The sequence below is a fragment of the Alosa alosa genome, chromosome 21, assembly GCF_017589495.1.
Source record: "Alosa alosa isolate M-15738 ecotype Scorff River chromosome 21, AALO_Geno_1.1, whole genome shotgun sequence".
In the NCBI taxonomy this organism is placed as follows: domain Eukaryota; kingdom Metazoa; phylum Chordata; class Actinopteri; order Clupeiformes; family Clupeidae; genus Alosa; species Alosa alosa.
Window position 1 is genome coordinate 30354241 of NC_063209.1, and position 12341 is coordinate 30366581.

At 42.2% G+C, this 12341-nt stretch overlaps 1 protein-coding gene across 4 annotated transcripts in view; it reads right to left on the reverse strand.

The window, feature by feature from the left end:
- Positions 1-11753: 11753 nt before the first annotated feature.
- LOC125285959 (adhesion G-protein coupled receptor G5-like) overlaps positions 11754-12341 on the reverse strand; it is a 23345-nt gene continuing 22757 nt past the window's right edge. For all 4 annotated transcript variants that reach the window (XM_048230577.1, XM_048230578.1, XM_048230576.1 and 1 more), the window contains one exon: positions 11754-11887. In XM_048230577.1, the coding sequence (XP_048086534.1) occupies positions 11787-11887 (101 nt within the window). In that variant the 3' untranslated portion in view covers positions 11754-11786. The remainder of the gene's footprint in view (positions 11888-12341) is intronic.

Sequence of the window (12341 nt, forward strand, 5' to 3'; positions counted from 1 at the left end):
TGTTAAAATAGTGATAAATGTTTGATATTGCTGCATAAGTGAGCACTTCATGCTCAAAGGGGGGAATGTCGTGACTTTTATTGACATATATCCTTTAGTTTATATATCTTTTATGTAGTATCTTTATTCTGTGTAATATCACTGTTTTGTGAAACTGAACTCTGTAGTATGTTCAGTGTGGGGGAAAGGAAGACTGGTTTAAGGGAAAGAGCAGATGGCTGACAGGGTCATCAATAAGGTTTGGCGCCAGGAAATGTGAGCAAAACCTAAAGAATGGGGGAATAACAGGATGAGAGGGCAAAGGTGAAGTACCATTACTTGGTCAGTTATCTGTAAACAAAGAGTGTCTTGTCTGGGATGACTTGAAGGGGTATAAAGGCTGGACAACAGCCAGAGGATGCTAGCTTACTGAGCTCACTTTGCTCACTGCTCACTTTCTTACTTTGCTTAGCTTAGCTTGCTTCACTAACTAATGCTCCGGAGTGCATTAAAGCCATCATCTGCAGTATACATCCACAGTGTGCGGACTTCTTTTGATGTTGTATTATTTAATGTGGATTTGACACCACAGGTGGTCAGCGGGGGACAATTGAGACACACATTGGATTGTGTTAATAGTTGAACATTCCACACATATCCACAGCTGTGGTAGGCCTATCAGGGGCAGGAGGATTACTGGTAGCGCAGGCTTTATATAAAATTCTTCAACAGAAGACCTCGAATGCAGGCTTGCCCTGTGGTTTGCGCAGCCTACAGTAAATAACAGACCCGCCACAATGTGCGGTATGATGCTTTTTACGAGCAAGATGTTTTTGGTGCCCTACGCACACTGCATGTTCTTAAATAACAATGATCATCAGTAATATTCGACCATTAATGAGTGACAGGTGACCGGTCTCAGAATGCGTGCGCTACACAAGGACGGAAGATGATGAATAACTGGGGCCGTAGGTTATTCACAAAGGCTTTTATCTTACCACTAGGAGTAGGCTACTTCTAAATCGCACTAAAAGATTTTAGCTTGGAGTTTTCTCTTAAAAGTTATTCACAAAGCCTTTCAGACAGCTAAACTAGGAGTGAGTCTTCGTTGCTATGGATGACGTCATTACTCATGCACGAGCTTGACTGAAGTGACCACCTTGATTGGCTGACGATTGTAACGCGGGAATGATTCCAAACACCTCTCTTCCGATGATGACTGACAGGTGACAGGTCGGAGAATGCGCGGCGCTACACAAGTAAAAAGCGAAGGGACGGAAGATGATTAATAACTGAATAAAAAGGCCTAGCCTAAATGAATAAAGAGTAAGGCAAAACAAATAGCCTAGTAGCCTAATGAAACATAGGCCTATGGATTGATGCAGTACCTTTGCAACATTATTAAATTAATCTGTCACCATATGCCTAGGCTACGTTTGCAAAGAGGAGAACATTTTAATTTGATTCACAATGAAATGTTACATTTAATTTACATGTTAACAATGAGTAGTTTTGGTTGTTGTTTGGCGTTATTGATTCCTTTTATGAATGCAAAATTGTTCCCTCGCGATTGGAAGCTCCTGTTGCCGCGATAGCATTTCAAAACATCATAGCGTAAAATGCCACAAAATGCTGTTTATGAATAGGTCTTAGTGAGTTAGGAGTCCTCTCGACTTCTTTTAAGCTGTCCCAGACTTAGGTGCTACTTTTAGGTCTAAAATGCTTCGTGAATTACTTTTTGTGAAAAAAATTAGGAGTAACACGCCCATTATTTTTAGGAGTTGCTCCTAAATTCGCCAGTTAGGAGCTACTTTTAGCCTTAAAATTCTTTGTGAATACGGCCCCTGAATAAAAAGGCCTAGCCTAAATGAATCAAGAATAAGGCAAAACAACTAGCCTAGTAGCCTAATGAAACATACGGATTGATGTAGGATCTTTGTAACATTATTCTGTTACTATGCCTACGTTTGCAAAAGAGAACATTTTAATTTGATTCACAATAATGTTACATTTAATTTACATTTTGACAATGATTAGCCTAGTTTTGGTTGTTGTTGGTGGCGTTATTGCATGTTAGTAATGCCTACAATGCAAAATTGCTTCCTCACGATTGTAGCTGCATAGGATTTCAAAACACGCCGCAGGTTTGTGAATAGGTCTGTGAGTTCTTTTAAGCTGTCAGAGGTGGGAAGGTGTGATTTGTTGGGGGCAGGGCCACAAATGTCTGATGGCCCCCCTTCCCCCCCAGCCAATCGGGTGGTCAGTTAATAGGCTGAAGATTTTTCCTGCCATCTAAGGCACAAGCGCATCTGTGAGGCCAAGCCTCACCAAGTAGCTTGTTTGTTTACAACTAACATTCCATTTAATTAAACTGCTTATAGGCTATGCCGAAATAGTTTTCAACATTTTGAATATTAGTGTCAGGTGAATTGAAATGTTCTCAAAGTAGCCTTATGGCTGAAAGCTGCTTGGGATCCCCCCCCGTCAAGCAATATAACCATACAAACGCGCTTCCTGCACTCATTGTTTCAATAGGAATAATTTCGGCTTTGTCAGAACTGAAGAGCTGTGGATGGCACGGCACGGCATGCCCAATGAAAACAAATTAACGCAACGCAACACAACACAGGCACCGTGAACACCGTGAAAACACTTCCACATGACAGACATCGTAAAACACTGAAAGTTAATATTTTGTCACTAGCAACATATCGGAACTCCCCCTATTACCGTCGGTCCCGTCACTTAATATCCATTTCTATACAAACCAAGACAGCGGACTCCTGAAGAGACGCAACCACCCACACCATAGGTGTATCTAAATTAGCTATGTACCAAAAATGACATTTTACCGTGACTCAAAGAGCTGTAAACAGTGTTGTAAGGCTACGTGTACACAACCGCTTGGAGCTCCAGTGGAATTTTAATTTCACGACGAGAATTCTTGGTCTAACCGTCCATGTGCCGTTGAAACGGTGTAAATAGGCGACCCATCAGGTCAGCACTATAACTCTGAGTGTGGTAAACAAAATCGGATATTCCAGGCAGTAAATGCTCCCGTTAAGAACCAAACCAGATTTTGTTCAAATCTACACACCTATGGCTACTGAAAAATGTAAGGTTAATTTAGCAAATGTTATTTTGAAGTGTTAAAAAACATCGTTGTTTTAGAATTTCTGAACAAAAGTGGTGATAATTGGGGGTGTTACGATACATCTGTCCTTTGTCAAATGTGTTATGTTCCAAGTAGCCTATGCGTAATTCTGCTGCATAAAGTTGTAGGTATATGACATTCAAGCAAGGAAAACGATGATTTGAAGACATCTGTTTCGTTGGAAGGGCAAGGAGTAGCAACAGGGCAACACAGAGACAGGCCCGATGGCAGGGTTGTTATGAGAGTATTAAAATATGGGATATTCTACGGGAAAACATTAAAACGGCAAGACAGCGGGGGAAAGTTAAAATACATGATAAAACACGGAAAAAGTTGGCATGCATTGTTTCGGTCCCCGTACACAGGGATTATTTGTCATATTATTAATCACATATGATTATTTGTGAAATTGTGCAAACAGGCGCAACGCATTTGAAAAGGAAGGACTGGTAGCATGCAAGCTCACGAAAGATTGATTTAAGAACGTTATCACAGTGTGTGGCTGTGGCGCAAAGCAGCGGGGGCGGAAGACATGCGACAATTATTGGCAAGGGGAGGGTCATGTCTTTTTTAACAATTCTGGGATTGGGAAGAGCACTAAATGCTCTACTGAATAAGCACGAAGTCAAACCTTTAAATGAAAAACACTCTTTAATAATCAAAAAAATAAACTGCGAATGAAGTAAACTTGTGACCATCAAAAATCGTTTATCGCCTGTAACTCCGTGATGACAGGACGTAACAGGAAGGCATTTGGCTGAGCAACGGAGGTTAACGGAGGCTCTATATTTTGTCCAAATGATGTCTGTCTATCATCGTTGCACTCGGAGAAAACCAGAATGTTTAATTTGTCCTGTGTTTCTTCTACGGCTGCAAACGGGATTCACTCGCAGTTAACGAAATATTTCTTTATTAGGGCAGGGCAGGCATATTTCTGGCTATTAAATTATTTCTAAACCAGTCTGCTAAAGTCTGTAGTGAAGTCTGTGTAGGGTTTTCCAGGCTCCATTTCTTTTTACAAGGATACAAGGATACAAGGAAGTTTATTGTCACATGCATATAGTTACTGGAAGTAAGAAATGCAGTGAAATTATGTCTGGTGTCAGCCTATTTGTGCAAAGTGGGGGGTAAAAAGTGCAGTAGAAGAGGGGTTTAGTAGATTAAGTGGCAAGGGCTGCATAAGAAAGGTGAGGGAGGATAGGAATTGGGGGGGGAGGGGGGGGCACCAACAAGGAGCACCCAAGAGCAACAGGGGCAAGGAAAAACTCCCTTACCAAGGAATAAACCTTGGGGCAGATCCACGGCTCAAGGGGGCTAACCCAACTGCCAGGGGTCTTGGTGTGTGTGTTGGGGGATGACAAGGGAGATGGGATAGTGTGCTGTGTATGTGGGGAGAGGGCAGTGTGCAATATGTGTGTTGGAGAAGCTTCCTCATGAGACAATGTGCTGTGTATTGGGGGGCAACAGTGTGCTGTAAAGTATGTTGGGGATGTGTGTTGGAGAAGCTTCCTGATGAAATAATGTGCTGTGTATGTAGGGGAGAGGTGGGGGGGGGGGCAATGTACTGCAAGTATGGTGAAGGGACTTACTATTGCAAGCAGAGTACTGTATGTATGATGTATGTGAGTGATGAAGATGTGTGTGTGGGGGGGGGGGAGTGTAGCAGTGACTGTGTGTGTGTGTGTGTGTGTGTGTGTGTAGTGTGCGTGTGGGTAGGTGGGGGCAGTGTGCTGTAAGTATGTAGAGGATGTGTGTTGGAGAAGATCCTGAAGACAATGTGCTGTGTATGTAGGGGGGGGCAGTGTGCAGCAAGTAGAGGAGGCTTACTGTAGCAAGCAGTGTGCTGTATGTATGTGAGGTGATGACAGTGATGATGTTAATGTGTTTGTTTTGTGGGGGTGTTGGGGATGGGGGTGGGGTGGGGGTGGGGGGGGGGCAGAAAGGCTAGGCAATCAAGGACATGGGTAGATGGAGGAGAAATCAAAAATAATAAATAAAAGTTCTATGGAGATGTGCAAAAGTTGGAGAAAGTCAGATATGTGTATGTGTGTGTGTGTGTGTGTGGGGGGGGGGCATGAGTGCTGAGGAGTGAATGAGTGCAAAGTCAGTATAGTGTGAGTTCAGAGTTGGGAAATGTTTGAGAGTGCTGAAGAGTGAATGTGTGCAAAGTCAGTATAGTGTGAGTTCAGAGTTAGGATGGCCTGGGGATAAAACTTCTCCTGAGTCTCTCAGTTCTGGCTTTGTGACTACATAGGCGTCTTCTTGATTTCAGCGGTAGGAATAATCCATTGTTAGGATGAGAAGAGTCCTTCAGAATCTTTTGGGCTCTTAGGAGTACTCTTCTGGAATAGATATCTTGTAGAGCAGGAAGTTGAGTTCTAATAGTACGTTCAGCTGAGCGCACTACTCTCTGCAGAGTACTACAATCTCTAACTGTGGAGTTCCCATACCAGGTGATGATGCTACCAGTTAGAACACTCTCAACCGCTGAAGTGTAGAAGGCCTTCATGATGGATGTAGAAACTTTGAATTTCCTTAGCTGACGAAGGAAGTAGAGTCGTTGTCTGGACTTCTTCAGAACATATTGAGTGTTAACAGTCCATGTTAGGTCTTCAGTAATGTGGACACCAAGGTATTTAAAACTTGTGACTCTCTCTACAGGTTGCCCGCTGATCATTAGTGGGGTGTAACTGTAGTTCTGCTGCTGCCTTCTGTAATCCACTACCATTTCCTTGGTTTTATTGATCTTCAGTGTCAAGCTGTTAGATTGACACCACTGTGCCACCTCATCAACCTGATCCAAGTAGAGCTGTTCATTGTTGTTACTAATCAGGCCCAAGATCACTGTGTCATCTGCAAACTTGATGATGGAGGTATGACTACTGTTGGCTTTGCAGTCATGTGTGTAGATGTTGCACAGCAGTGGACTCAAAAACACAGCCTTGGGGAGCACCAGTGCTGATGGTTAATGAGTCAGATGTCAGACCCCCACTCTAACCACTTGTGAGCGGTTGGTGAGGAAGTCAAATATCCAGTGACACAGGGTGGTGTTTAGTCCTAAGGCCTTCATCTTTGTGACCAAGGTGAGAGGTACTATCGGTGTTGAATGCTGAACTAAAGTCAATGAACAGCATCCTCACATAATTCCCATTCCCCTCCTCCAGGTGAGTTAAGGTGGTGTACATGAGGGTTTGAGATGGCATCCTCTGTAGACCTGTTGGCTCTGTAAGCAAATTGGAGGGTCGAAGGAGGCAGGGAGGGATGAGCATATAATGTTTTTCACAAGCTTCTCAAAACACTTCATCACTGTAGGCGTCAGGGCTACTGGGCGGTAGTCATTCAGACATGATGGACTTTTGTTTTCGGTACTGGAACAATAACAGACTGCTTGAGGCAAGTAGGAACTGTCTCTTGAGCCAATGATGTGTTAAAGATATAAGTGAACACAGGAGCTAACTGAGCAGCGAGGATTTCAAAACCCTGTTAGAAATTCCATCCGGTCCAGCAGCTTTTCTACAATTAACCCTCCTAAAGGCATTGCTCTCACATCGACCTCAGAGACACAGAAAGGTGCATCCTCATTTGCTTCACATGCTGCAGCTAGTCCAATATAGTCAGTGTTTTTCATGTCAAAGCGAGCATAAAAGCATTAAGTTCATCAGGGAGGGCTTTACTCACATTCATCATAGGAGGGGACTTTCTTTCAAAGCCAGTGATGGTTCGAGTCCTTTCCACACTCGTGCTGGATCACCCTCCAAGAAATCAGCTTCAACTGTCTCTATAGCCGCTTAGCATCTTTAATAGCTCTCGTAAACTATAAAATGCTGCTTTGTAATCCGTCATATCCCCTGAAATAAGCCCAGCATTATAAGTCATGGCGTGTCTTTAATGCCGTTCTCACTTCTCTATCCACCCAAGGCTTCTGGTTAGGGAAGCTTAGGATCTTTACAGTTGGGATGATGGAATCAGTTAGCATATTGATGTAACTCAATGATACTTCCGTAAACTCATTGATGTCAGCAGAGTTCGTCTTGAACATCTCCCAGTCAACGTTGCTAAGGGCGTCCTGTAGCCTGGCTTCCGATTGGTCAGTCCAGCGCTTGACCTCCTTCGTCACTGGGGGGTCCGTCCGACTTCTCTGTTTGTACACGAGACACCCTTCTTTGTTTTTACGAGACACCCTGCTCACTTGAGACATCTGCCGGTTGTTTGGGTTGTTGCAGCGTCTCACTGGGAAAATACAATTTAATGTCTGTGCCTGGCATCTGCATCGAGGCTATATGTCTGTGTCTGGCGTGTGGGGAAAAAAAAGACAGTCTACAAGTTCAAAAGAGGAGGCGCACACAGGCCCATTGTTATATCACCAAAGTCTATTGAATTAGCCAAAAAGATATGTGGCAATACCAATTACCTCCGCATTTTTCACTTGCAGAGTTTAGAAGTCACCTCTGAATTGGCTAGTTTAATTGAAGAGCAAACAAGGGGGCAGTCAGAAAATCCTATGTGGAAGGAAGTCCTCCGTTTAACTTCCAGTAGATTTGGAGGAGTGTTTACTCTGAGAGGGGAGTCCTCTGCTCAGGCTCTCGCTGTGAGGATCATGAAGGGGGTACAGCATCCACTACATCCACGCAGGCATAGTTGTGCTCTTTATGTCCTAATAAATAAAATAATAAATATTCAGCACTTACCTGCGTAGGCTGGATAGAGTGTTGATTTGACACTGCTGCGTCCAGGTGCCTTGGGTTTCCTCACCGCAAGTTGGCCCGTGGGTTCCAGGCCAATCCCCTGGAGCAAAGCAAAAAGGGGCAACATGCAGTTTAAGACAATATCAATATTTCAGCACATGAGTCATATTGTCAGTATACATCTATATATACTTAAGTCAGTGTTAGCCACATGTCTAAATACTAGAACTTCAAACACTGTTATTGAGTAGACTACACAGAATGTTTGGCTAGACCTGAGGGATACACGCAAACCTGTGTCCTTGGTCGGTGCCATGACTGAAGCTCACTGGTGCAGGACAGAAGTGTTGGTACGCATCTCTCCCCTGTGAAGCTGTAGTGATGCGTGTGAAGTAGGAGTGCCACCACATGACTGCATAACGCCTCTCCAGCAGCACATGAGCAGGAGCATCCATTTAACTGCAGCGCTGTGACTGCACGCAGCACAATCTAGACATGGAGAACATACTTCAGCTAAAGCTTGAATGTTCAAGCTACAGAGTAAAACACAGCTACATTTAACCTACTTGCTTTACACAAGGTAAATCATCTGACAACACAGAACAATCATTGTTATGAAAATCATTGAGTATGAACAAAAGTTTATGAAGGGGGTAAATGTACTCATAATTATGACGCATTTGAGCAGTAAATACTGGATGTTGAACACATTTGAGCAGTAAATACTGGATGTTGAACACATTTGAGCAGTAAATACTGGATGTTGAACACATTTGAGCAGTTTTACTTTCTTCTTTCATTTCACCCACATAACAAATGAACAGGAAAACAGTCACATGTAAACCAACAATAGTAAACTATTACTATAACCACAAAAAGTAGCCTGGTCAAATCAGTTCCTATCGCGGCTGACTTTGTAGTTCTTCAGAGCCCTATTTTTACAACCCCTTCTGTCTATACCACGTCCATTACGGACACTATCATCACTATTGCCACTGGCACCTCCAGCTATGTTGGGCAGAGGGTCGAAATAAGCATGGTATGCTTAGTGGACACTGTCGCAAAGACGCACCTCCATTCACAGACGCTCCGTGACAATCAGTCAATAGACGATCGATCATATTCTCCAAAAGGCAGATATTCTCCTTCAGAATCAGAGTAGGTGAATAACAGACCCAAGACTTCATCACACGTGGTTTTTTTTTTCAACATTTGGTGTATTTCTGCTTCAATTTGTGCAAAACTATGGCCCGCATCGCCTTCAGCGTTATGGAGGAAATGCACGCGTCTTCTTCGTGTGTTTTCGCGTGTTTTCTCATGTGCTTCCTGAAAACTTAAACGTTGCTCTTGAATCGAAGCTCTGGATGTCTGCCAACTAGTGGTCAAGAGTACAAATGAGATTTTACACTGTCCTCGCGTCTATCGTCTGTTTTATTCAGTAATGACGCTTGTCGCGACATGGGCGGTTAGAGGGTAGTTGTGCATGGATAGAGCATGAAATTACAGCCTGGGCATCCTAGCACTGTAACCTGTAGGGTATGAGGCTCCTCGTTTTCCCTCATAGAACAGTAGCAGTTAAGCCCGGACGACCCACTTCCATATTAACTAAATCTGACACTGCAGTAATAGAGGGAAAGATTATCACACAATACAGCACCATCTCTGGGCATTGGTAACCTATGACAGCCAGCCAGCCATATCTTCCCCCGAATAATAATACTCAACTAGGCTATCATGTAGTGGCCTGGAGCTTCTCTGGCATGCTAGCGACATTTACATGTACAGTATGCAGCCTAGCGGCTGGGGCTCGTCAGACAACGTTTCGGAGCACTGAGAAACTAAATATGAAACTAAATATCAAATGTTATATTGAAGTAAAAAAAACATTGTTGTTGGAATTTTCGAACGAAAGGGCCGGTAATTGGTGCTTTTAAATAGATAGCGAAGGTCAGTCAGCGGAATTCAAACACTTACCTCTGTAATTGAAAATTAATTTATCCCAAAAGAACTTGTATATCTTCCTAAGTTTGGACGTTTCTACTTGAGAGTGTTCATTCACAATCCGAACCAGGTCGTCGTAGGTGACTTCAGGCAGGTTGCGGAGAGGCTTGGTCCAGTGGTATGCAGTGCAATGGTGCCATCTGGTGGCCATGAAATACATCAACTATTAGGCCCGAAGTGCCAGAGCCGTATGCGATGTGCAGTACAATGGCGCCATCTAGTGGGTCCCAAATAGTTATAGTTTCTTTCAATTGCTTAGGCACAAAAAACACAACAGGGCTCGTTTTTTCAAAACACTACACACAATTAACACTTCACCCAAGTAGCAGAATTATTTTATAGTTTGCCTGCTATTTTCATATTTTTAACCTTCTGCTGCACCTGGCAATGAGTTTAATACAGTAGCCTGGATTCATTTTAAGTTGGCAACTGAATACAATTCTATTTTCATTTTGTTTGATTAGGTTACAGTTTTTGCCTATTGCTTACACACTTTTTACAGAATTTAGCTAAATTATGTCAAAACTCTACACACAGCAAAATAATGAAACACTGCAATCTCAACTCAACACTCCTCTCTAACAATGTAATACATTACATGCACCGTTTGAGTTGCACTTTCAAATGAACAGCAACACACTGATGTGCTTTATATAAAACAGTCTTTGTGTTTCTGCTTTTATTGTCATTTTCTAGGCTGATTACAGCAGAATTTCTAGAGTTTCACAGCAAACTGAGAATGACACAAAAAAACAAACATTCTTACAGAAATAAAGAAAAATATCAATGCAATACTGTATGTAGATTAGATTAGACTAGATTCAACTTTATTGTCATTGTGCAGAGTACAAGTACAGAGACAATGAAATGCAGTTTGTGTCTAACCAGAAGTGCAAAAAAGCAGAAAAAGTGCAATGTGATATACAAAGTAGGTGGTGCATAGACAGTGCAAGATATATAGTGCAGTGCAGACAGTAGTATACAGTTGATGAACAGCCCTACGGTCCCTTCCAAGTCACTTTGTTCTGAATGCTTAAACCCTAAACATGATTCTTATAGCACAATTTCTAAAACTATTAATACTTATAGCAAAACCACTCACTGAGTTTGCAAATCTAAAAGCACAAACACTGCTTTGCACTCAGTTTGCAATTTTGTAACACACACTTTGCAACACTGTAGGTACAATCCACTGCACAGCACTTATTTTGCAGAACTGTAAACATATTTACACTATTTTGTCAACTATGTGGCACACAGTCACATGTGAAAACTGTTTTAGATAATTAGTTCACTTATCAGCCTATGCACTATACATAAGGCTACAAGAAAAACAACAGCGCATAAATGAGGATGACGCCACTTTCCAAAATATATGCAATGTGAGCGTTTCTGTACACATACGCAATGTGAGCATTTCTGTACACATACGCAATGTGAGCATTTCTGTATTATGTCGTGTACTTGCCCACAACAGCATCTGAATGAAACAAATCTATAGAGTCCCTTTTGAAACAAACAGTGAACATGTAAAACAATTGCGATAACAGTTACACAATTAAGCAATCAGAAAAAAACTGTAGGCACATTTTTGTAACTATTGGCTATATAAAACTCTAGACAAAAATAAGAAAACCTTTCACCAAATCAGCAAAACATTGAAGTTCTCTTTCAAAAGCTAATAAACCTTTATTAACTCTTCACACCTTCATAAAAATGGTATTTTTGGTGTATGTGTGTTTGTGTATGTGTGTGTACATGTACTATGTGTGTGTGTGTGTGTGTGTATGTATATATATATATATATATATATATATGTGCGTGTGTATGTATATGTGAGTGTGTGTGTGTGTGTGTACATGTACTATGTGTGTGTGTGTGTGTGTGTGTGTATATATATATCTATATCTATATCTATATATATATATATATATGTGTGTGTGTGTGTGTGTGTTGGGTTGCTGGGGTCAGGAGGCCCCCAGGCTGCTCATCTTCATGGTGGACTGGCTGCTGGACGCATGGTGCCGTCTGCACGTCATAGCTAGAGCCCACAGGAACAGAAATACACCTGAGAGAACACACACACATACACATACACACACACACCATGCACACCATACACACACACACACACACACACACACACACACACACCACACACACACAGAGTTACAGCTTGAAATAAGAACACACATACACTGTTAATAATAACATGACCACATAAAATACCCAACGGGAGCAGATACACCCCCACCACATGTGAACACACCACACAAAGTGTCAAAAGTGGTCACTGGTCACTGGTCAGGAAATGCAGTGCTCATAACACAATTAACAACACAAACAGTTTGAATCATTTTCTGATGGCGTGCGACTATACGACTGCAAAGCATCTTCCAAAGAGTCTGTTAAACCTCCTTTCTACCCCTCTGGTCTTATGTATTGTGTTTGGTCAGTATATTCTTGTACTCTAAAATATCCTCATATCCTACTTGAACAATAATGCTGTAAAGAAAAACCAA